Source organism: Xyrauchen texanus, chromosome 49, assembly GCF_025860055.1.
Source record: "Xyrauchen texanus isolate HMW12.3.18 chromosome 49, RBS_HiC_50CHRs, whole genome shotgun sequence".
Taxonomy (NCBI): Eukaryota; Metazoa; Chordata; class Actinopteri; order Cypriniformes; family Catostomidae; genus Xyrauchen; species Xyrauchen texanus.
This window is the reverse complement of record NC_068324.1, coordinates 4,967,699-4,989,706: the sequence shown is the minus strand read 5'-3', so window position 1 is coordinate 4,989,706 and position 22,008 is coordinate 4,967,699. Positions and strand designations below refer to the sequence as shown.

General features: G+C 41.0%; 1 protein-coding gene across 5 annotated transcripts; it reads right to left on the bottom strand.

Annotated features, from left to right (window-relative positions):
* Window positions 1-1,581: 1,581 nt before the first annotated feature.
* LOC127640607 (high mobility group protein 20A-like) lies at window positions 1,582-8,653 on the bottom strand. Of its 5 annotated transcripts, none has more exons than XM_052123257.1 (9): window positions 8,424-8,653; window positions 7,991-8,066; window positions 7,460-7,672; window positions 6,479-6,611; window positions 6,049-6,086; window positions 5,347-5,419; window positions 4,717-4,932; window positions 2,161-2,293; window positions 1,582-2,052 (listed from the first exon to the last, which is right to left on the bottom strand). In XM_052123257.1, the coding sequence occupies exons 2-9, from the start codon at window positions 8,054-8,056 to the stop codon at window positions 2,049-2,051; spliced, it is 876 nt and encodes a 291-aa protein (XP_051979217.1). In that variant the 5' UTR covers window positions 8,057-8,066; window positions 8,424-8,653; the 3' UTR covers window positions 1,582-2,048. The 5 variants fall into 5 exon arrangements, with proteins under 5 accessions (XP_051979217.1, XP_051979212.1, XP_051979214.1 ...); XM_052123252.1 differs by having other exon boundaries at window positions 5,347-5,422; window positions 8,424-8,651; XM_052123254.1 differs by having other exon boundaries at window positions 5,347-5,422; window positions 7,460-7,669; window positions 8,424-8,651.
* Between the last annotated feature and the right edge of the window lie 13,355 nt (window positions 8,654-22,008).

Sequence of the window (22,008 nt, the reverse complement as noted above, 5' to 3'; positions counted from 1 at the left end):
TACATTCAAATAGTCAAACCCCCCCCCCGCCCCCCGCCCGACAGGGCTGAGCTCAGCTGATTCAGAGAAAGTGATGTTGAGCTCATTGTCTGTGGGTTATTGGCTTGTTTGAGTCTATTGTCTGTGGTTTCAGGGTGGATGTTCAGTATAAGAGACAGGAAATGAGCTCCACAAATCATGACTCACTCTCCTCTCCCCCTTGTCTCTCTATATGAGGAAATGAAAAGCATCTTGAGGGGCAATATTCAGCTGTACCCCAAAACTCAGACAGCATTGGGTGAAAGGGAGAGAAATATTAACTACTCAATGATTTGTAATTGTGAGAGTTAAAGCTTTTGTGCAGAAGGACACAAGTATTGAAAGGAAGCAAGGTCATCCTGTGCCACACCATACACAACATTCCTGACAGATGACAGGAAGTCCTGCTGTCTGACAGGAAATGGACCTGACAACAGAGGAAATTACACATGTCCCAGAGTCCATGTGCAGCTGAAGCCAATCTCTCCTCTCTGTAAACACGGCAACAGAGCCGGCCCTGCATAATAAGTGTCATATGCGGCTGCACAGGGCCTCCGCTGCCACCGGGGCCCCACTACCACTATTTGTTTTTTCCACCTTGCGGTTCAGGGCTTCCGTAATTGACAAATAAGGTATCCCGAGATTTACAAAATTGAGAAATATTTAAAAAATTCAGTAAAAGAAAAAAAAGTGTCTCGTTTGTTGAAAAGTTATATTTGTGTCCATGTTGGTTTCATATTTTTTTTTAAATATTTATAGAATTTTTTTTAAATAAAAAAAGTAAAAGCTATTAAAATACTTTTCTTGCACCTTTAATTTAAAAAAAGTTTCAACCACATTAATATATTTCACAAAAATATCACAATGTTTTCCTATGGTTACTCCATTTGACCTGCACAAAATGTGCCTGCCTTATCTTTAAAAATGTCACAATATCTGCAAAAAATAAAAATAAAAAATGCACACACAGTCATGAGGGTCAAAAATTATCCTTTCAGTTTTATGATTTTTCAGTTTTTTTTTTTTCACTATCTCTGGACAGTTACACCACTTAGAAATGCTTTACTTTAAGCCCAAGAACTGCATTTTTAATGACTTAATAGACCCAGACTAAAAGTATGAGCATCATGTCATTGACCCATGTAAAGTACTGTAATGTTTATCCCAGTGCAATGCCTTGGTCCTTAGACTTCCATTGTTCATTACAGTAATGATCATTATTGAACCCAAAACATTCCTTTCAAGGTCAGATAAAACAGGCCATCATGCTTCAAGCCCTAAAAAAAACTCTCACATTACATAAAAAACACCTGCTTTTCTGGACCAGTCACTGCATCTCACCCCAGACATCTGTTTCAGTACAATAAAAAATGGCTAATTAATTCACACCTGCTTTAACCCAACTGGCCTACAGCTCTTCAGCACTGGCCTTCCAGAGCGTGTGCAGTCTGTGCTGTCTAGAGTGCTCCATCCCAGAGGGAACCAAATCAAGTTAATTAATAGAAACCATCAAGCACATGAGTGGGAGGAGAGAAATAAATCAGATCACACTCTCATCAACGTCGTCATATACTTGCAGTATATGAGCTTTATTGTATTCATTAAATGTCACAAACAGTTGACATACAGGAAATTAATTTCAGCCTCACAAGTCTAATCAGAACAAAGACACCAACTACAAATGAACCTACCTCTCTTCACACAAAAACATTTAATTTACATAATAAAAAAGAAAGTGCCATATCAAATTTGGTTTAAAATCATAATACACAGACATGTATACATGCAGAAGAATTCGCACCATCCCTTGAAAGTTTTGGATCTTTAATAATTTTTTAATGCATGACAAACATCAACTACTAAATTAGAAAGCTAAAAATGAACAGATAAAAACAGCATTAAAAAAAAAAAAAAGAAACCCCACATAAATAATACGATACATTTCAATAATTGATGGACAAAACATCTGACAATGTGGTCCTTGCCGGAATGAAGGTGGGGCAACAGTATGTGGGGGCGGATATTCTAAATTACCTGCCGGCCAATCAGAAACAGCATTGCATTATCACACACTTGAATCACATTCATGCTACATGTTGCAGCAAAATCAGATAAAATCAGTAAGAAATGAAAACATGCTACCTGTCCAGGCGGTTGACTACATCCCTGACGGTGCTGATCAGGTGTTGGTGCTCCAGTGGGTTGGACAGAATGATGCTGTGAAGCTTCTTCATGTAGGAGTCGATGGAATCCTGTGTGGGCATCTCTCCACTGCCTACAGAAACATGGCAAGTTAGCATCATAGCTGCCACAGAACAGTGACCTCTGACTCATGAATGAATCACTCTTTTAAACTGATGCTTTTTAACAGTTTGGATAAAACACAATACAATTAGGGTGAATGTTTCAAACTGGAACACTTCATTTTAAGATAAAGGCAACATGAGAAGTATTCCCTAGTTAAACATGAAATTTGGGGGAGACATATCAAAGGGTTGAAACATAATTTGCTACTTTAAATGCAACTCATAATCACTCAAATTTATATACAGAGTTACGACAGTCATGTAGAACCTTCAAATATCAGGGAATGTTCAAGGAATATTCTGGGTTCGATACAAGTTAAGCTCAATCGATATAACTTGTTGCATAATGTTGATTACCACAAAAAATATTTTTACAAATATCAAGGCCAAACACTTGCAATGGAAGTGAATGTGGTCAATTTTTGGAGGGTTTTAAAGGCAGAAATGTGAAGCAATTTAATTTATTAAAGTACTTGCATAAATTCTTCTGTTAAACCTTGTGTATTATTTGAGCTGTAAATTTGTTTAAATCATCATTATGAGGATTTCTAGAGTTTACGTGTTACGTCGTCATGGCAACGAAGTTGTAAAATTGGCCATAACTTTACACAGAAAAAATTTGTGAGCAATTTTATCACACTAAAATCATGTTAGCACACATATTGTTTACATCTTGAGGCAATATTTCTGAAACAGTGAGCAATTTAACGTTTACGGATTGGCCACATTCACTTCCATCGTAAGAGCTTCACTGTAACCCAGATGCCGATTGAGCTTAACTTGTATTGTACCCAGATCATTCCTTTTAAAATTGTGTTTTCCGGGCCAGGAAAAGTCATGCAAAAGTTCTGGAAATTTCTTTCATGAATATATATTTTTCTATTTTTTCTCTGCTCCAACATATTGAGCTAGATATTTACGGTAGCCCAGTAGTGCACAACACAACGAAATTCAAAAAGCAAACATAAGTTCACAACACAATGGAAACAAGCCGCAACACAACGCAAAAAAGCCGCAACACAACGGAAACAAGCCACAACACAACGAAATAGCCACAACACAACGAAATAGCCACAACACAACGGAAATGATCCCGACCACTAGGGGGCAGCGTCGGCACTAAATGACTAAATTTTGACTGTCTGATCAGCCTCACGTTCTGTTCCTGTCAATCATACATACACAAGGTGTCAACCAATTATACGGCCGAGCCATCACACACACACACACACACACACACACACACACACACACACACACACACACACACACACACACACACACACAGCGTCAAACTCGGAGGACAGGACAGGAAAAACACATGTGAAAACAAAGCAAAAGCAGGAAAATGAGTCGGAAGCACAGCAGCATTTGGAACCACTTTAATGATGTGGACAATGTTAAAGCACAGTGTAGAATTTGCCAAAAAAATATCGCATAAAGCCGGTTCTACGCTACAACCTACACCGGCATATGCGAACTGTGCACCTAACTGTGAAGCTAGCGGAGCTTCGAGAAACAGCTTTTTCTTTAATATGGGTTCTATTATGTTCAGATTGTATTTGTTTTGAATACTGTTTCTATACATTAAAAAGTTCTAATGCAAATGCTTAATAGTATTATTTTTTCATAACAAATCAATGCATTTTTAAAGAAATTGTGAGACATTGCGAGTATGAGTTCATTTAATAATTGAATTAGAATTGTTTTCACACCTATCATAGAGAAAACATTTTTTTTTTAAAGAGCCGTTTGTGAGCCAAAAGACTTATATTTGACTCAGCTCTTTTCAGTGAGCTGAGTCAAACGAGCCGACTCACGAAAAAGAGCCAGACTAATCCAGACCGCCAGCGATAACACATGGGAGATTGAGAGCAGGAGCATTTCGGGAGCATTTCCGTTGTGTTGTGGCTATTCCGTTGTGTTGCGGCTTTTTTGCGTTGTGTTGCGGCTTTTTTGCGTTGTGTTGTGAACTTATGTTTGCTTTTTGAATTTCGTTGTGTTGTGCACTACTGGGCCACCGTAGATATTGCTCTTATGAAGAGTAAAACTCATTCGCAATCCATTTGTCCGATTTGTCAGTGAGTCGTTCTTTTGAGTTCTTTCTATAAAGTAGTTGAACCATTGCAACCACCATCAGACTTAGCATTTCAAAATTATTTGAATCAATAATGAATCATAATGGTCAAAAATGGTGGGAACCCTGTAACTTAACTCAATAACAGTGATATTTCATTAGATATTTCTATAGACACAAATACAGAATATGCAAAATGCCACACATGGACTTCTGAGAACACTTGAGTGATGATGACTCAAATGAATCAGTTCATTTGAACCTCCAAACGAACTGAGCCCTACCACTGAACACAGCTGATAGTGTGTGTCTCACCAGGCAGGGGGACGGCAGAGAAGCTGTGTGTGAGGGCCGAGCGCAGGGTGTCCAGGTGCTGCTGCAGGAGTCCATTCCTCGAGCGTTCCTGCAACACATCTCCTTCCAGACGCTCAACAGCTGAGCGCATGCTCTCTACGTGCTTCTGGAGTGCAGCGTTACGCTCCTCGTATTCCATATTCGTCTTTCTCAACTGACGCATTTCTGCCTCACGCGCTAAAACACAAACACACACAATGAAGATAAATAACACCGTTACAGATAGAGATCAACCCTTAATATTGGTTTTTAATGACCTTTACGAGACTGATTATTTTTGCTTCAGTGTCCAATAACCGTTATGCACTTCTGCTTTTAGGCACATTGAGAACTTAATTTATCAATAATCTCTGGTAAACTGCTTTGCAAAACTAATATTGCTCAGAGTCTACAAAGGTTTAGTTGCAATATACACTTGTTCAAAGCCCCTTACTAAATGAATATTTAAAATGTAGTCTTTTGGGTCCAACTTCAGCTGTTAACCTGATTTTAAAGAACCAGGTAAATATCCGTTAAAAATATTGATCAAACTGATTCTTAGTTTTTCTCTAGTTACAGACACAACACACACAAATAGCACTCAACTCTCACCTTTACTGTGGTTCAGAAACTCCTCAGTGAAAATGGGAATATCAAACACAGAGCGATCCTTTATCTCTAGATCCTTCTGAGGGACAGACAAAGAATAAGAAGGGTGAAGTTTGTAGTTTGAGTGCTCATTTAAACAGACATATGTTTACACCTCACATCCACTTTGGTTTTCTTCCACCGAAAACTATGACTTTCAAGAATGCTCAGTACCACATACTTTGGAAAACGATGACGTTAGGAAATGCAATTGGGAGTAGTATAGATGTGGTTTTACATTGAGGAGTCTGTGAAAATGACACCATTCATAGACTGGCGTGCTTGGAATCTGCGACCACAGAATTCCAATTCCAAATACTGCCGCGGGCGGCTGTGGCTCAGGTGGTAGAGCGGGTTGTCCACTAATAGCAGGGTTGGTGGTTCGATTCCCAGCCCACACGACTCCACATGCCGAAGTGTCCTTGTGCAAGACACTGAACCCCAAGTTGCTCCCAATGGCAGGCTAGTGCCTTGCATGGCAGCTCTGCTGTCATTGGTGTGTGAATGTGTGTGTGAATGGGTGAATGAGTCACAGTGTAAAGCTAAAAAGGCGCTATATAAGTGCAGACAATTTACCATTTACAATATCATATCTCTGATCTCAGGTTTTCCATGATGTGAAAAATGTGTACAGATTCCATGTGAGCCCAGACATTGATATCTTACCTCATGAAGAGATTCACCAGGCACCTGTCTTCCAGCATCTGATAAAATAGAAAGTGGCATTTCACAATCGGACCGTCGTCTGTTTTTTTTCTTTTTAGTCTTACACCGTATCCAAACCAGGCACAATGCGATAATGTGAAAGGCGATAAATCCTCTCTTCCACGCTAATGGTTTTGTCTAAACCAGTTGCGACCGTGATGAATGACAAAACATTTTGTCAAGTCGTTTGGTTTCTATTTTTGTTGGATTGCACGAACTCCCGCTCCACATCCAACTATATTATAAAGATCAAACATGTTCTGATTGGGAGTGATTTTGTCACTTCTTTGGAAAAGAATTGGTGAAAAATGACGATGCTGGAAACTTTGCGTTATGCCTAGTTTGGACATAATGTACTGTATCTCTTAAATACTGGTGCGTATGTTTGTACCTCCTCTGTGTCTCTTTTCTTTCTGTTTTTCTTGCACCTTTCTGCTGAAGTGTTTATAAGCTTCAGTCTTCTGATACTGCTCCAGTTCCCTCATGTAGCGTTCCTTATCTCTGTCTGCTTCATCCAGATACCGCTGAGAAAGAGAGATGTAAATCAGTGTGTAAATTTAGCACAATGTTGTATACACACTTCTGATGGTGTTTCTGAAGGCAGAATGTGTGTCTTTTAATCTGATTTTATAAAATGTCAAAACAAGATGAAATATGATGTCATTCCATGTTAATCTGAATTTCTATCAAAAGTAGCAGCGACAGTGAAATTACATTTTGTTGGTCACTTGGTCTCTTTTTCTTTGCTTGGCTGTGTAGCCACACCCACAATGAAATCTCATTGGACCAAAGTCCCATTCCTCATGTACATTTATTTATTTTAAATTGTATACCTTTTTCTCCCAATTTGGACTGCCCAATTCCCACTTCTTAGTAGGTCCTTGTGGTGGTGCGGTCACTCACCTCAATCCGGGTGGTGGAGGATAAGTCTCAGTCGCCTCCACTTCTGAGACAGTCAATCCGCGCATCTTATCACATGGCTCGCTGTGCATGACACCGCGGAGACGCCGCATGTGGAGGCTCATACTACTCTTCGCAATCCATGCACAACTTACCACGCACCCCATTGAGAGCGAGAACCACTAATTGTGATCACAAGAAGGTTACCCCATGTGACTCTACCCTCCCTAGCAACCGGGCCAATTTGGTTGCTTAGAAGACCTGGCTGGAGTCACTCAGCACACCCTGGAATCAAACTCGGGACTCCAGGGGTGGTAGTCAGCTTCAATACTCGCTGAGCTGCCAAGGCCCCCCCCGTTCCTCATGTATATTAAACATGAAATATAGACAAGGAGAGATTCCACAAGAATAACCATAAAACAAATACATTTCTGGGGCAGCATCGTGGATATCATGAAAATAAAAGTTTTACCTGTTTCTCTTCAGGAGGTAGTTTGCTCCACTCATTCCCGAGCATCCTTGTGATCTCTGGGAAAGGCAATTCTGGTCGCTCCGCCCTCAGCTGCTCACGGCGCTCATTCATGAACCGCACGTATCCTGTTAGCGGAGCTTTGGGGGCGTTGCTGTCCTTCAGCGGCTTCTTCCTCCTCCTGCCTTTAGTCCAGCTGCTCCTGCGAGGCTTCTGCTGAAAACACAATTTAGACACATTAAAGAAACGGTTCACTTAAAAATGACAAATTCTGCCATCATTCACTAGGCCTCCATGTTGTTCCAAACACGTGCAACAGAAAAGATGTCAGGCAGAACGTTAACTTCAGTCATTATTCACTTTAACTGAATCTTTTACTTTTTTTTTAATCAATAAAATTAAAGTGAATGGTGACTGAGGCATATGGCTTTGGAACAACATGAGGGTGAGTAAATGATGACATAAATTGCATTTTTGAGGGAACTACCATTAACGCAGGCAGCATCAGGGTCATCGATTACATGATCTGCTCACCTCATTCCCATTCCGCTGGCTGCTGTTTTCCGTGTTGACCCCTGGTGACCCGCTCTGCTCCTCCATGACCTCTGACCTTCAGCATCAAACATAACAGTGACGTAAAAAATAAATAAATAAAATTAACCCATATTGATTAAATAAATACCCTAAACATAATCTAGGTCTACTTTAAAAAATACACCATGTTTTTGGGATATGTACCATGGTAAAATTGTTATTACAAATAATGTAACGACGGAATATAAATATGGTAATTATTCAGTACCGCAGTATTTATCAAAGTACCATGGAAGTACCACCTGATGCCATCACTGTACCATGGTACCACCAAAGTACTTTTTGTAAGTATTGTCACAGAACATTAAAATGTTTTATAACCCGAAATGTGCACCCGAATCATGCAAAACCCGTCAAACATTAATAATCTCACCTGCCGTCAGATCCGAAGCTTGAGCCTGTTATAATATATCGGCTTAAATGTGTTTTTCAAGCTTTTTTTTTTTTTTGGTAGAATCTTTTTGGTTAGAATTTTTTTTCTGAGTCAAAACAATGCAGAGCGCCGGTTGACGTCATCACGCCGCGGCAGGAAGCACAACGGCTCAGACATGCGCAGTCTACACTTCCAGATCCCTGATATCTCTTCAACATCAGAATTATGACCATCCTCCTCCTCCTTCCAGCCCCAGTAAAATGTCTTTAATGCATGCAGCTGTGTTGTTTGAAACGCAAGAGAAGCGAGTTAGTTTAAACTGGTTGCACAGAAGATAATTTAGAGGAGTTTTGCTGCCCTCAACTAGCCACCAGCTGTCATTACAGCCCGCTCCTGCAATTGGCGCTCTGTGGGCCAAAGACCATAGTCATTGATTGTAACTTAGTTACATTGTAACTTTAGTTTTAGTCAAAATAGTAGACTTTTTGTAACCCTAATAACTTCATACTATCACCAGAGATTATTTTACACTGAGATACCAACATCAGTGGTCTCCAATATGAGCGTAAAGTTCAACTACGACAGTAAATCATCATTTGCGGATACTATATAAATGAATGGGGAGAGCCATACACTGACATCTACCTGTCTCAAAATGGTCTGTGACTTCTCTTATAAAACAGCAATTTTATCGTAGTAAACGTCACACACAGTTCGCCCCAAAAGGATTGTTTAGTACATGTTGAAGATTAGCTGACAGGCCACACATTCATTAAGTGATTGTTTCCTCACAAAAGCAGTTTATTTGGTATACTGAAGCATCTCCTCCATTAAAGGGGTAGTTCACCCAAAAATGAAAATTCTCTCATCATCTACTCACCCTCATGCCATATTTGTAGCCTATATCTTTCTTTCTTCAGCAGAACACAAACAGAAGAATTTAGAAGAATATCTCAGCTTTGTAGGTCCATACAATGCAAGTGGATGGTGATCAGACATTTGTAGCTCCAAAAATCACATAAAGGAAACGCAAAAGTAATCTATATGACTCCAGTGTTTAAATCCATATCTTTAGAAGCAATATAATAAGTGTGGGTGAGAAACAGAACCATTTTGAAGTCACTTTTTAACTCTAAATCTCCACTTTAACTTTCACTTTCAGATGTGAAAGTGAAACTAAACAGGCACTACATGCGACTTTCAGATGTAAAAGTGGAGAGGAAAAAAAAGACTTAAATTTGTATCTGTTTCTTGCTTCTGAAGACCGATTTAACCACTGTAGTCTTATAGATTACCTCTTTGTTTCCTTAATGTGATTTTTGGAGCTACAAAAGGTCTGATCACCATTTGCTTGCATCGTACGGACATACAGAGCTGAGATATTCTTAAAAATCTTTATTTGTGTTCTGCAGAATGGCATGAGGTTGAGTTAATTATGAGATAATTTTCATTATTGTATGAACTATCCCTTTAACATCCATTCAAAAAGAACAGCCTCTGGTCTCCTCACCAGTTTACTGCCATGTTACGCTATCTTTTGCTAACCTTGGAGGCCCTACCTTGATAGCACACGTACTTCACTCAGACATCTGTTTGATCTGTGTGTTTAGGCTACATCTGGAAGACATAATTTTTTTACGTTGTTTTCTCATCCGCAATACTTCCTTAAGTGTTTCCCTGAGGGGGGCACATGGGGGCCAGGCTTCTGTCAGGGCCCCTCTAGAACCGACAGAGCTGCTTATTTACTTGGTAAAAAACAAACAAAAAAAGATTGTAGATTTGATCATTTGCAAATTTGTCCTTAAGCCATTTAAATGAATATTCTACCAATCCGAGATGACTTTCGGGCCACTAACGCCCCGCCCACTTTGGAACTTTCGTTTTGATTAGTTTCTGCTCTAGGCTTAATTTCTTTATTGTACTGCCATCTACTGGTCATGGATGCTATTACACCACGTTTATTAAAATAAATTGTGCCGCTGTTCAGCATTGAAGTGTTTGTTTTACAAATACTACATATATTTATGTTGTTCCACAGTTGAACCACAAATCAAAATCTGCAGATTTGCATCTCCTACAGTAGTTCTAGCAAACTAAGGAGCTGAGTGAAGGTGTGAATTACAGTTGAGTGAGTGTCTGTGTGTTCCAGAGGATGAAGACAATTCTTGTTTTCCATAAACACTTTCCAGTATGTCAGAAAGAATTACAGACAGTGTGAATAATCGCTGAAGGCTGTAATTAATCCAGGTGTTCTGAGTATTTAATCTCCAGGGACCACAGAAATGATCTAACACTGACAGACTGTATTTCTACAGCTACCGTTCAGGCCTCAGCGCTTCAATTAAGTGAACATAACTTCTTAGTTAATGAGGTGACCCTTGGTTGAATGTTTTTCTTGTTTAGTATTATTATTTTGGAAGAATAAAGTTGCCGTGTTCTTGTGAACTATGGTGTGTGATGACCAGCAGGGGGCGGTAGCGAGCTGGTTGACAAAATTGCATGCTCTTATACAGGGAGTAAATCACTTCAAGGATAGTTACAGTAATTTCACAAGTTATCAGTATGTTGTAACCTACCTATCCATCCATCCATCCATCCATTACATTGTGAATTAAAAGGATTAGATGAAAAAGCACCTCCCAAGCTTTTGTTTAGATCTAAATTGTAATTGTTTTTCTCTTAACAGTGCTCAGAAATCCGAAATCCAGTGCAAATCTGTACGCATACCACGTCAGTCTGTCTGTTCAGTCAGGTGAGATTTCAGAGAGCAGAACTGGGTCAGAACCTCACACTAAATGTCTCTTTGAGATGCATGTATCTCTCTTTACCTGTTTTGCTGACAGCTCTTTGACAGCAGTTTGAGTCTTTTGGGCGCTAAGCATGAGTGTGTGTGTGTGTGTGTGTGCACACATGTGTATCTGTCGGTGTTTAATGTCTGTTCAGAATATCATCTATTTCTTTTAAAACACACTCACTCATAGTTCAATTATAAGCATTATACCGAAGGAAACATTAGATTCAGACCAAGTTATGAGACCCAGACCGAGACCACACTTATGTTTTTATTTAGTTAATTTAATTCTGATTCATGAATATTAGGCTGAGGAAGATGACATTTCAGAGAACATCACAGGAGGAGTTGCAAGTGTCAGAGGTCAAAACAGATTAGAGGACACAGACCGTCCGTCCAGATGTATCTGATGTAATACTTATGAATGTCAGAATTAATAAACAGTCAGCAGATCAGACACACTTATAATCTGCTGACTGATACACTTAATGAACTCTCTGATGTAAAAAACAACAAAAAAAACATCATCTTTAAATATCTCTGTCTCTCTTGTGTTTGTCTTTCGACCTCTTCAGGAGCAAAGTGTGTGTGATGTTGGCAATGAGAGCCGTTATTCACAGTGGCAGATTACTGTAATGATCCCAGGACAAAACCACAGCAAGGTGCTTACTAATGAAATCTTAAACACTCAAAGGCTGTTTTCTCTACTGCCAAGAGTTTATGAAGAACGGTGCTATTGGAGACCTTAATGTTCCAGGGCAGATTCCATTTGATGCAAAGGAGTGAGGACAGACAGAATGAAGGTGCTTTTGCATTTTACACACCAATGGTATCCAAAGTGATATGGTTCATGGAAAAAGTTTGAAAAATGTAAAGGTTCGTTTAAAGTGTTATTTTAAAGTATCTCTTGAGGAGAAATATATTTTTGGGGTTCTGATTTTAATTTCAATATGAAGAGGACATTTAAAGGTGCACTCCCCTTTAAGGGTGCTAAAAAAGTTAAATGTTTGCATTTCCTTCTTGGTTCAGATCACCTTCACAAGATTAGATTTTAAAACAGACCAAAATTGCAACATTTCCATTTTGGTGATTTTTATCCATTGTGGCATCCAGTGGGGTTGGGGATCTTTGTGTGGTGTCCTGACAGAGAAGACAACAGCTTAACAGTTTCTCAAAGAAGTATTTTAATGGGTTTAAGATACAAAATGGTCTCAATTCACCAATAGTAAACAACCAAAAGCTCAGGTCTCTTCTGGCTCAGGCCACACACATCAGCTGCACCTGTCCCTCATTAAGTGGCAGCTTGGGAATTGTAGTTCTCCCCGGATGGACATCTTGGCACCGGCCTCACCTTAAGGTGGTTTGGGAGTTGTAGTTCGGGGAAGGGAGCCATCTTGCTCTAGCCACCTTGCTGGAACATACTTCCCTTCTAGTGCATGCCCTCTGATGATGCCAACTACCCCCACCAATTATCTGAAGTTCTAGGTTGGGCTGCCAAGCTGAAGAGGATGTCTCGATGGGAGAGGGCATCTGCATCTGTGAACAACAGAAAAGTTAAATGCCCGAAGGCTTAGGAACCACCTAGTAATTCTCCCGTTGCTCTCCTTGTTCTTGGCCATCCATTGCAGTGGGGCGTGGTCCGTCATTAACACAAATTTCCACAAATTGAAGCATTTTAATGGTTTTAAAATACAAAGAGAAAAGGCCTTAATTCGCCAACAGTAGAAAACCAAAACCAAACATTTTCAGTGCACAACTCAGGTCACTTCTGCTCTTGCACAATGTCCAGTCTTATTAGGCCAAGATGCCACACTCATCAGCTGCACCTAGCCCTGATTAAGTGGCAGCTTGGGAATTGTAGTTCTTCCCTGTTGGCCATCTTGTCACCGGACTCATCCTAAGGTGGCTTGGGTGCTCTAGCCACCTTGCTGGAACGTAGCACATGCCCTCTGATGATGTCACACCATAATTAGTTGCTTTTGTGTTATTTCTGCATTGAAAAGTGCCTGTTCTCATGGTCACTGAGCTTTCTCTCCATCCCTCTCACAGCCATGCACTTGCACACACACATATACACAGAAAGAGTGAAGCCAAGTTTTTATCTGTCTAAAAGTTGCTGACACTGTCCTACCTTTGTCTATTCTGCCACTGTCCAAAGTCCAAAAGCGAGAAGCGATGATGAAAAATAACCTAATATATAATATTAGGTCATAATATTGGCTAATATAGCCAGTTGCCAAAAGGTTAGATCCACGCTTTGATGATGAATTACAGTGACAAGCTGAATTACAAGGTCAAGGTGGTCTCGGACCAATTGTTTTGATGGGATCCGAGTGCGATTACCGTGTTCAAATATGCAAATGCTGCAAATGATCCAGGTGTGAAAACGGCCTTCGGATGTGATTCATGAAGTAACTTTACCTTGTAAAATTCCATGATTATGTATTTATCCCCTCAAGGTTTTCCTTTGAACACATATGTCCAAATGTAGCTTTCAGTAAGTAGAGGTTACGTGCAGTAAAACAGACTGTTGTTGCTCCGCTTTCTGATGTCTTTTAGTGTAGAAAAAAAACTGCAGGAAATACACTTGGTGACAGAATCATTTTGGATTACTGTCAGCGTTTGTGATGATATGCAGCTATAATTAAACCATTCATATCAGATTGTCTTTTCAGTTCATCAATAAAAGAAAATGCTCATTGGTCACTTGACGGGAACACAAGACCCTGCCTCATTGACAGAATGTTTTTTCAAGCAAGCCGAAGGTGTTTTTTCAGTTTTTTAAGCCATTAAGTCAGCAGGGAGTCTCGATGGTCAAGTGATTAACACCTCCCGCTAAGTTGCTATGAAGTTGGTAGGGTGTTCTGGGTGGTTGCCAGGATGTTGTTACGCGGGTCCTAAGGTGTTCTGAGTGTATTTTAGTGAGTTGCTGTAAGGTTACTTGGGGGTTTTGTGTGGTTATCAGGGCATTGCTATGTGGTTACTTCAGTGTTTGAGTGTATTTTAGAGAGTTGCTATGTGCTTCTGGACCCAAGTCAAAAGATCCCACCCCCAGGTTTATGGCTCAGGTTCTTTGACTATGGATGACTTCTTCTGCCTGTTTTATCATCCTCCAAAGTCTGATTACTTAAAAAAATCATAGCACAATTCCCCTCTAAAAGCCACTCGATTTCAGGTATCATTCATGTCTGCAGCACAAACGGTGCAGGATGAGCTGCATGCTTAATATTTAGGGTTATGGGTTTGTTTAAATCCATAATCCTAGTATTGAGATGATACAAATAGACAGTGCTATTATCCTATTCATGCTAACTGGGTGAATGAGACACAGTGATGCAGAAGTTTCTAAATATATTGTGCAACAACATGGAAAGTTTCTGCAAAAAGTATGTCATCTCTCTCTCGCTCTCCATTTTGCCACCAGGAGGTCCCAGCTGCCTACCAGATGGTGGAATTTTCCTGGAAAATATTTACCCTTCCCCTCATTGTGCTAGAACATTTGCCAAACGACACATGCCTGAAAACTTGTCTAGCAAGTGGAACACAGAGAGACAGACCGAGAAAGATAGACAGAGAGAGAGAGAGAGAGAGAGAGAGATGACCCAGAGAGACCCAGAGTTCTGCATCACAGTAATATTGGTTGGTAGCACTGAAACACCAATGTGAAGAATGACCCTTTGAGGGCATTGTGAAGGTGTGTGTGTGTGTTATAAAGTGCTATGACTTCTTTTATGGATAGGAGTAATAGCGTGAGTGTAAAGGCTGTGATCTCAGAATAAGTCATGCATCACATATCTGTGGCTCTGGTCAACTTTAAAACCAGAAACAAACTCTACACAAGTTAGAAATATACTCTATGCAAGTAAGAAATATACTGTAGGCAAGTAAGAATCATACTCTAACTCTATGCAAATAACATACTTTGCACAAGAAACATACTCTTACTCTACGCAAGTAAGAAACATTTGGCGGCACAGTGGCTCAGTGGTTAACACTGTTGCAATAAGGTCCTGGGTTTGAGTCTCGGCTCAGATAGGGGGTCTTTCTGTGAGGAGTTTCTACCCGTGTTTGTGTGGGTTTCCTTCGGGTGCCCCGGGTTTCCTCCACAGAACATACAGAAACATACTACTCTTACTCTATGCAAGTAATAAACATGCAGATGCAAGTGCTGGACCCATGAATTGCAAGAACGCAGTCTGATTACACCCTACTAGACCCTAGTACCCTAATACACCATACTAGTGTCATAAAGTGGTGTAGTGGTCTAGAGCACATAACTGGTAATCTGGTAATCAGAAGGTTGCTGGTTCGACCCCCACAGCCACCACCATTGTGTCCTTGAGCAAGGCACTTAACTCCAGGTTGCTCCGGGGGGATTGTCCCTGTAATAAGGGACTGTAAGTCGCTTTGGATAAAAGCGTCTGCCAAATGCAACTACAATAATTATACACAATAATACTTTTGGTGACATCTGCTGCTCTGGGAGAATAGACACATTTAAAAAAGGGTAAATGTATCCATAAAGCCAGTATTTTTTATTTGACACACACACTATACATCTCTTGTGGTTTGTCTTAGGTTCTTAAAGTCTCAGAAAGTGTTGATCCTACCAGCATGAATCTCAAAAAGCCACTCACTGAGGAACCAGCTCTTCTTGAAACCAAAATATTTACTAAAGAACGACAAGAGAAACTCAGAGGACATTCAGAACAGAACATCTGCCAGCTCATTTATCTGGGGCTCAGTAAGCTCTCTTAGTGCTGAGCTGTTTGCTCCTTCCTCCAGGGCTGAGGGAGTGTTGGATTGACCCTGAGAGGCACATTTTCTCCCTAATTAATCTGTTTTAATTGTTGGTTCTTCATTGTTTTGCATCAATGTTAATCCTGCAGTGTAATCCACGGACACACATGCTCATTTCCTGACTCTCTCTTGCACTGGAACTTTTGGGAATGTGATAAGTGTTACTTTCTTCTCTAATGGAGCCAGAAATGCTCTCTGCTATTAGTTTTACCAAGAGTCATTAAAACAAAGAGAGCAAAGAGGAATCAAGTGGCCAGGACAAACTTTCCCCCCTTGAGAGACTTGCTGCTGTATTATCACATTTCCAAGATATTAATTGAAAAGTAGAGTGTTAATCTTCCCTTTCTGAAGCACTCATAATTACAGCAGCTCAGTGGCGTCTGAAGATTAAAGTCATCTGTAAATCTGCCTCACCTTCATGAAAGGGCAGAAACGGACAATTGCTTTCCATCACTGTTCTCATACCCTGTGGAAAAACCAGCATATGTCGCTTTTTAGAGGCTGGTGTGCTGGTGTCCACACCATGCTTTTTAACTAGATAGAACCGATAGACTACCTTCATCAAAAAGATCATATTGTTTTTTTTTGCTGGTAAACAGCATATGCATACGCTGCTTTTTGGAGATGACGTGGTCTTCATGTCACCATCGGTCCGTGATATTCAGCTCTCACTGGATTGCTTGGCATTCGAGTGTGAAGCGTCTGGGATGAGGATTAGCACCTCTAAATCTGAGGCCATGGTTCTCAGCAGGAAAACGATGTAGTGCGTACTCCAGGTAGGGAAGGAGGTATTGCCCCAAGTGAAGGAGTTTAAGTACCTCTGGGTCTTGTTCACGAGTGAGGGGACAATGATGCGCGAGGTTGGCCGGAGAATCTGGGCAGCGGGGGCGGTATTGCACTCGCTCTATCACACCGTTGTAACAAAAAGAGAGCTGAGCCGGAAGGCAAAGCTCTATATCTACTGATCAATTTTCATTCCTACCCTCACCTATGGTCACGAAGGCTGGGTCATGACCAAGAGAACTAGGTCACGAGTACAAGCGGCCGAAATGGGTTTCCTCAGAAGGGTGGCGGGCTTCTCCCTTAGAGATAGGGTGAAGAGCTCAGTCATCCGTGAGGAGCTCGGAGTAGAGCCGCTGCTCCTTTGCGTCGAGAGGAGCCAGTTGAGGTGGGTAAGGATGCCCCCTGGGTGCCTCCCTAGGGAGGTGTTTCAGGCAAGTCCAGCTGGGAGGAGAGCTTGGGGAATGCATGCTACATCTGCATTGAGATGCACTCAACTATTCCTCTTCAGGATTTTTAACCCATAAAGATGTCTTTATATTCTTTCAGGCTCAAGTTATACAAATGCAGGTATTTCAAGACGACCTCACACGACATGCACATCCACTGTTGTTGTTTCGACATTTGTCTCCTGTTGTTTATTGGCAAATAATTATTTTCGCGGTTCTTCGTGACCGCAATGGCTCAAATGTGAGACTTGCCACCTTGTGGACCCACTAATTAGTGCAAATAATTCCAGGCACATGTGCATACTGCGCATACAGAGTATGCGTGATTAGAAAAATTGTGCCGCATGCATTCAGTGGTCAAGCACTCTGCTGATGACAAAATTTGTGTCATGCATCCTGTAAACATTCGCCTAGCGATCATGTCTGACTTAAGTATACTTTGGTCTTTACAGGCTAAATATGGTTATGGTTTATACAATACAATTTTTTACAAATAAAATGTGTATAAAATAGTTTAAAATAAAACTTGTCATGCACCATTTGTGCGTCATGAAATCATGCAGCTTGAGGAGATGTGTGCTATAACTTTTATAAATGTTTAGACTTATGATTATTTCTTGGCAGATGAAAAAAAACATTGGAGGAACTCATGGTGAATATCATAGCAACTTAGGCGTGGGCTCGTTTGTCTTGGGCCAGTAAGCAACAACTTACAGCACAGTACAACCACCAAGAATTCCTTAAAAACCACATAGCAATTTGCTAAAATCCACCCAGAACACATTAGCAACCACTTATCATCATGGCAACCACCCACAACACCCTATAATCATGGTAGTATACTGTATATTGCATGGACAAGCAGCAATGCCATTGCCATTAGAAAATGTAAAAATCAAGTTTGCAATGATTATTCATGGAGATTTCCAGAGCAATGCAGTTCAGATCTAGAATGAGATGCATGGACTCTAGCTGAGTTTAGTTTCAGACACAGAGTATCATTTCTGCCAGTGACTCCCTGGAGTTCTGTTGGTGGGATATATCAGTCCTACAGCTCAGTGTGCGAGTGAGTGACAGCCGCAGCAGGAGACACTGTTTACATGATTCTCCAATGACTCACCGTCATGTAGCCTCACCATACATAAATTAGCATCTTATTTATTACAGTAAAAATAAACATTAATACAGCTTAAGTGCTGAGAACTATGGGTACATTTTTAAGACTCCTCCAGGGTGCAGATGAAAATTACTGAGGTGTTTGGTAACGAAAATAAATTTTTGCATCAATCAATATTTTAGCTGGCTGCCAACTACAGATTTCGTGACACCTCGGACACGTAAATCTGAACATGGACCATCCACAGGCCATCTGATCCATATTACACCAAAAAATTGCAGGAATATCTCCAAATGGGACCTGGGGGGGCTGCTTCAGGGTTTGAAATGGATCCAGGGGCCTGGGTCGCAGGACAGGGACTGGGTCAGGAGGCCTGGGAGGCAGCCGCAGAACTGGGACTGGGTCAGGAGGTCTGGGAAGTGGCCACAGAGTAGGGACTAGAGGTCTCGATGCCTGAGATGGGTGCAGAGACGGAGCTACAGGAATATTGGGGATTTGAGACATAGGTGGTGGAGACCCAGGGATTGAGGGCGGTGGTGTAGACCTAGAGCCAAGGAAGGGTCAACGGAGGCAGGCGGAAACTGGAGTGGCCCGACGAAGGCAGGTGGAATCTGGAGTGGCTCAACTAAGGTAGGCGGAGCCCAGAGTGGCTCGAGGAGTGGAGCCGTGAGAGGTGGAGCCATGTGAGGTGGAGCCATGGAAGGCTCGAGGGGCAGAGCCATGGAAGGTAGAGTCATGGGAGGATTGAGGGACGAGGCTGTGGCAGGCTCATGGCTAAGAGCCATGGAATGCTGGGAAGTGACTCCCATGGTAGAGAGCACAGACAGAGACTGGGGATCGATCTCCGTGGTCGTGAACATGGGCAGAGACTGGGGAATGACCTCCGTAGTCATGAACACGGGCAGAGACTGGGGAGAAGGTGTCCTTTTCCTTCTCCTCCTCTTCTGGCGAGCAGGGAGTGTGGTTAAGGGGATGGTCGTGGTTACAGGCTCTTGGACAGTCGAGGCTACAGGCATTGGCTGAGAGAGAGAGAGAGAGACAGGGGCCTTGCAAGGCTTGGAGAGAGGGTTTGTCTTGGCGGGTGACAAGAGTGAGAGATGATTTATGGCTAGGGTAGTTCAAATTCATTCAAAGGAAAGATTCCCTTCCTCCGGGAGGGCCGTGATTCTGTGAAAGTTTAATCCTTTTCCATAAATAGTTTTGAGGTAGGTGTCTGGTAAAGGGGTTAGGGAAATTAGTTGACAGAACTTAAGTGTGTATTCCAGGAGAGGAATGTCTTGACTAAATAGCTCCAGAAATGGACCTGAAAGATCCATCTTCATAATCTGGATGAATGTGTTCGGTGCCGGTAGAAAAAGAAAGCTCCCGTTGGGTCCTTTTGGTTTGGTACGTTCTTCTGTAACGTTGGGTTTGTGGAGAGGAGATGCAGGAGTAACTTTGAGTAGTTGCTGGAGTGGAACAAAATATAACGCTAAACATCACATAACCAAATAAATAACACTATAACAACACAAAGTAACAATACAAGAACTGACAAAGAATGGACAAAACTAGAGGATATTTATACAAAAGCTGCTAATGAGGAAATGGAGGACATGCGAGGAAGATAAGGAACAGATGGTAATGATGAGGGCAATGAATTATGGGAAGTGTAGTGTGGGGGAAACTAAGGAGGGATGACACAAAATCAATTCAAAATAAGAGTCCATAGAACAAAACGGTGACACTTGCTTTGTATGGAGCTACAGAGCTGAAATATTCTTCTAAAAATCTTTGTTTGTGTTCAGTAGATGAAAGAAAGACATAAACATCTGGGATGGCAAAAGGGTTAGTAAATGATGCAAGAATTTTCCTTTTTGAGTGAACTAATCCTTTAAGAAGTTAATATGTTTTATCATTGAACATACTGTAAGCCCTTCACTGGTCTACTGTCCAAAGCAATCCATTTTACAATTGATTTCATCAATCTGTCTGAGGTTGATTTATTTTAGTCTATTTACATATGTGTCAAACTGATGCTTTTCGAGCATCTTACTGCAGTTGGTTTGTTTCAGTGGTTTTCAACATCTCTAGACATAAACACTCAGCTTTTATGATGCTCTGTTATGTGAAATATTGTTTGAAACGTAAAAAAAAAGTCTTGACACTTTTGTTCATTCAGCTGTCAGTTTGTTGCCTGTGCAGATGGATTTGCGCCTACTGCCCCCTACTGACTGTGAGTCTTAAAAAACAAGAAGGTGGTACTTCAAGCTTGAATTTCTCTGTTAGTAAGGAATTTCCTAATTGAAGAATTTGTGTATGGTTAGGGTGTATGATTCATTATGTTAATGTTTTAATGCATATTTGTTTTTATAATTAATCACACTAAATTACCGTAGTAAATTAGCAGTTCTACTTCAGGTCACTTATGTTGCCACAAACGAGTAACTATTCCCTCCCAGAACAACCTGGGGTTAAGTGCCATGCTCAGGGTCGCAATAGTGAAAGATTGAACCAGCAACTTTCTACAACGAGTGTTTAGCTTCAACGACTACAACTCAACATCCAGATGTGTTCAGCCTGAGCATTGTGTCAAAAGCATTATCTCACAGATTTTTGGGTGTTGAATGGGAGACACAGATGCAGGTGTCCTCCATGCTCAGAGCTAGTGGAACACGGGTTTCTCCATCTGCGCTGTAAACACACACTGATTTCATGTGTTAAATTGCTGCTCTTCTGATTAAGGGTGTGTCTGTGTTTTGAAAACCACTAAGCTCATAAGTGAAGGACAGCTATAGGGTGATTACTCACTAAAGAATAGAGAGATCTCCTTTCATGTTCTACAGAAGAAAGTCATATAGGTTTTGAAACAACAAGACAGTGAGGAAATTATGACTCTTCAACTAGCTTTTTAGTTTAACCTGGACGTTCATGTTGGCATAAGGTGGTCGTTTCAGCTGGGAAGGACCTCTGTTAAATTTAATTTATGGATTATAAAAGATTGATTTCTAAACTAGGTGCTGGGCTCGATTAACAGAACAGAAATAGAACATGCAGTTTTGATGAAAATCACAGCCCAAATGCTGCCCAGCAAATTGGTGGAAATGTTTGGAGCATCTGGGATGATCTAAAGTGGAGGTGCATTTGAGCTCTTGATTGCTGATTAGGGAGAGAGAGAGATCAGTGTGTGTGTGTGTGTGTGTGTGTGTGTGTGTTGCAGCCATGTGTCACATGCATTAATTAACAGCTGTGTCACAGAGCTCAGGTGCTGAGGAGAGGTGCCATACTGCACCGGCCAGCGGTCCAACTCTGATGTTTCACCCCATAGTGAGAGAGTGAGAGACCACTCCAACACAATTATTAGCTCCAGGGCACCAAAATCATTTAAAGATCTGTCAGACTTGGACTGTAGTTCCTGCATTCTCAGATCATGTCTACTGTTAAAGGGACAGTTCACCCTTTTCATCATTTATTCACACTTATGTTGTTCCATATGTATATTCCTCAGTCACCATTCACTTTCATTTTATGGAATAAGGATAAAAATGAATAGTGATTGAAGCGAACGTTCTGCCTAACATCTCCTTTTGTGTTACACTGAAGAAAGACATATGGCTTTGGATCAAAATTAGGGTCGGTAATTGATGGCAGAATTTATATTTTTGGTTG

Coding starts and splice junctions, on each gene's coding strand:
- LOC127640607 (XM_052123253.1), bottom strand. CDS start 8,056: ATGGAGGAGCAGAGCGGGTCACCAGGGGTCAACACGGAAAACAGCAGC. Junction 6,087..6,478: donor AGAAAAGAGACACAGAGGAG/GTACAAACATAC, acceptor CTATTTTATCAG/ATGCTGGAAGACAGGTGCCT. Junction 2,294..4,716: donor CTCTGCCGTCCCCCTGCCTG/GTGAGACACACA, acceptor ATGTTTCTGTAG/GCAGTGGAGAGATGCCCACA.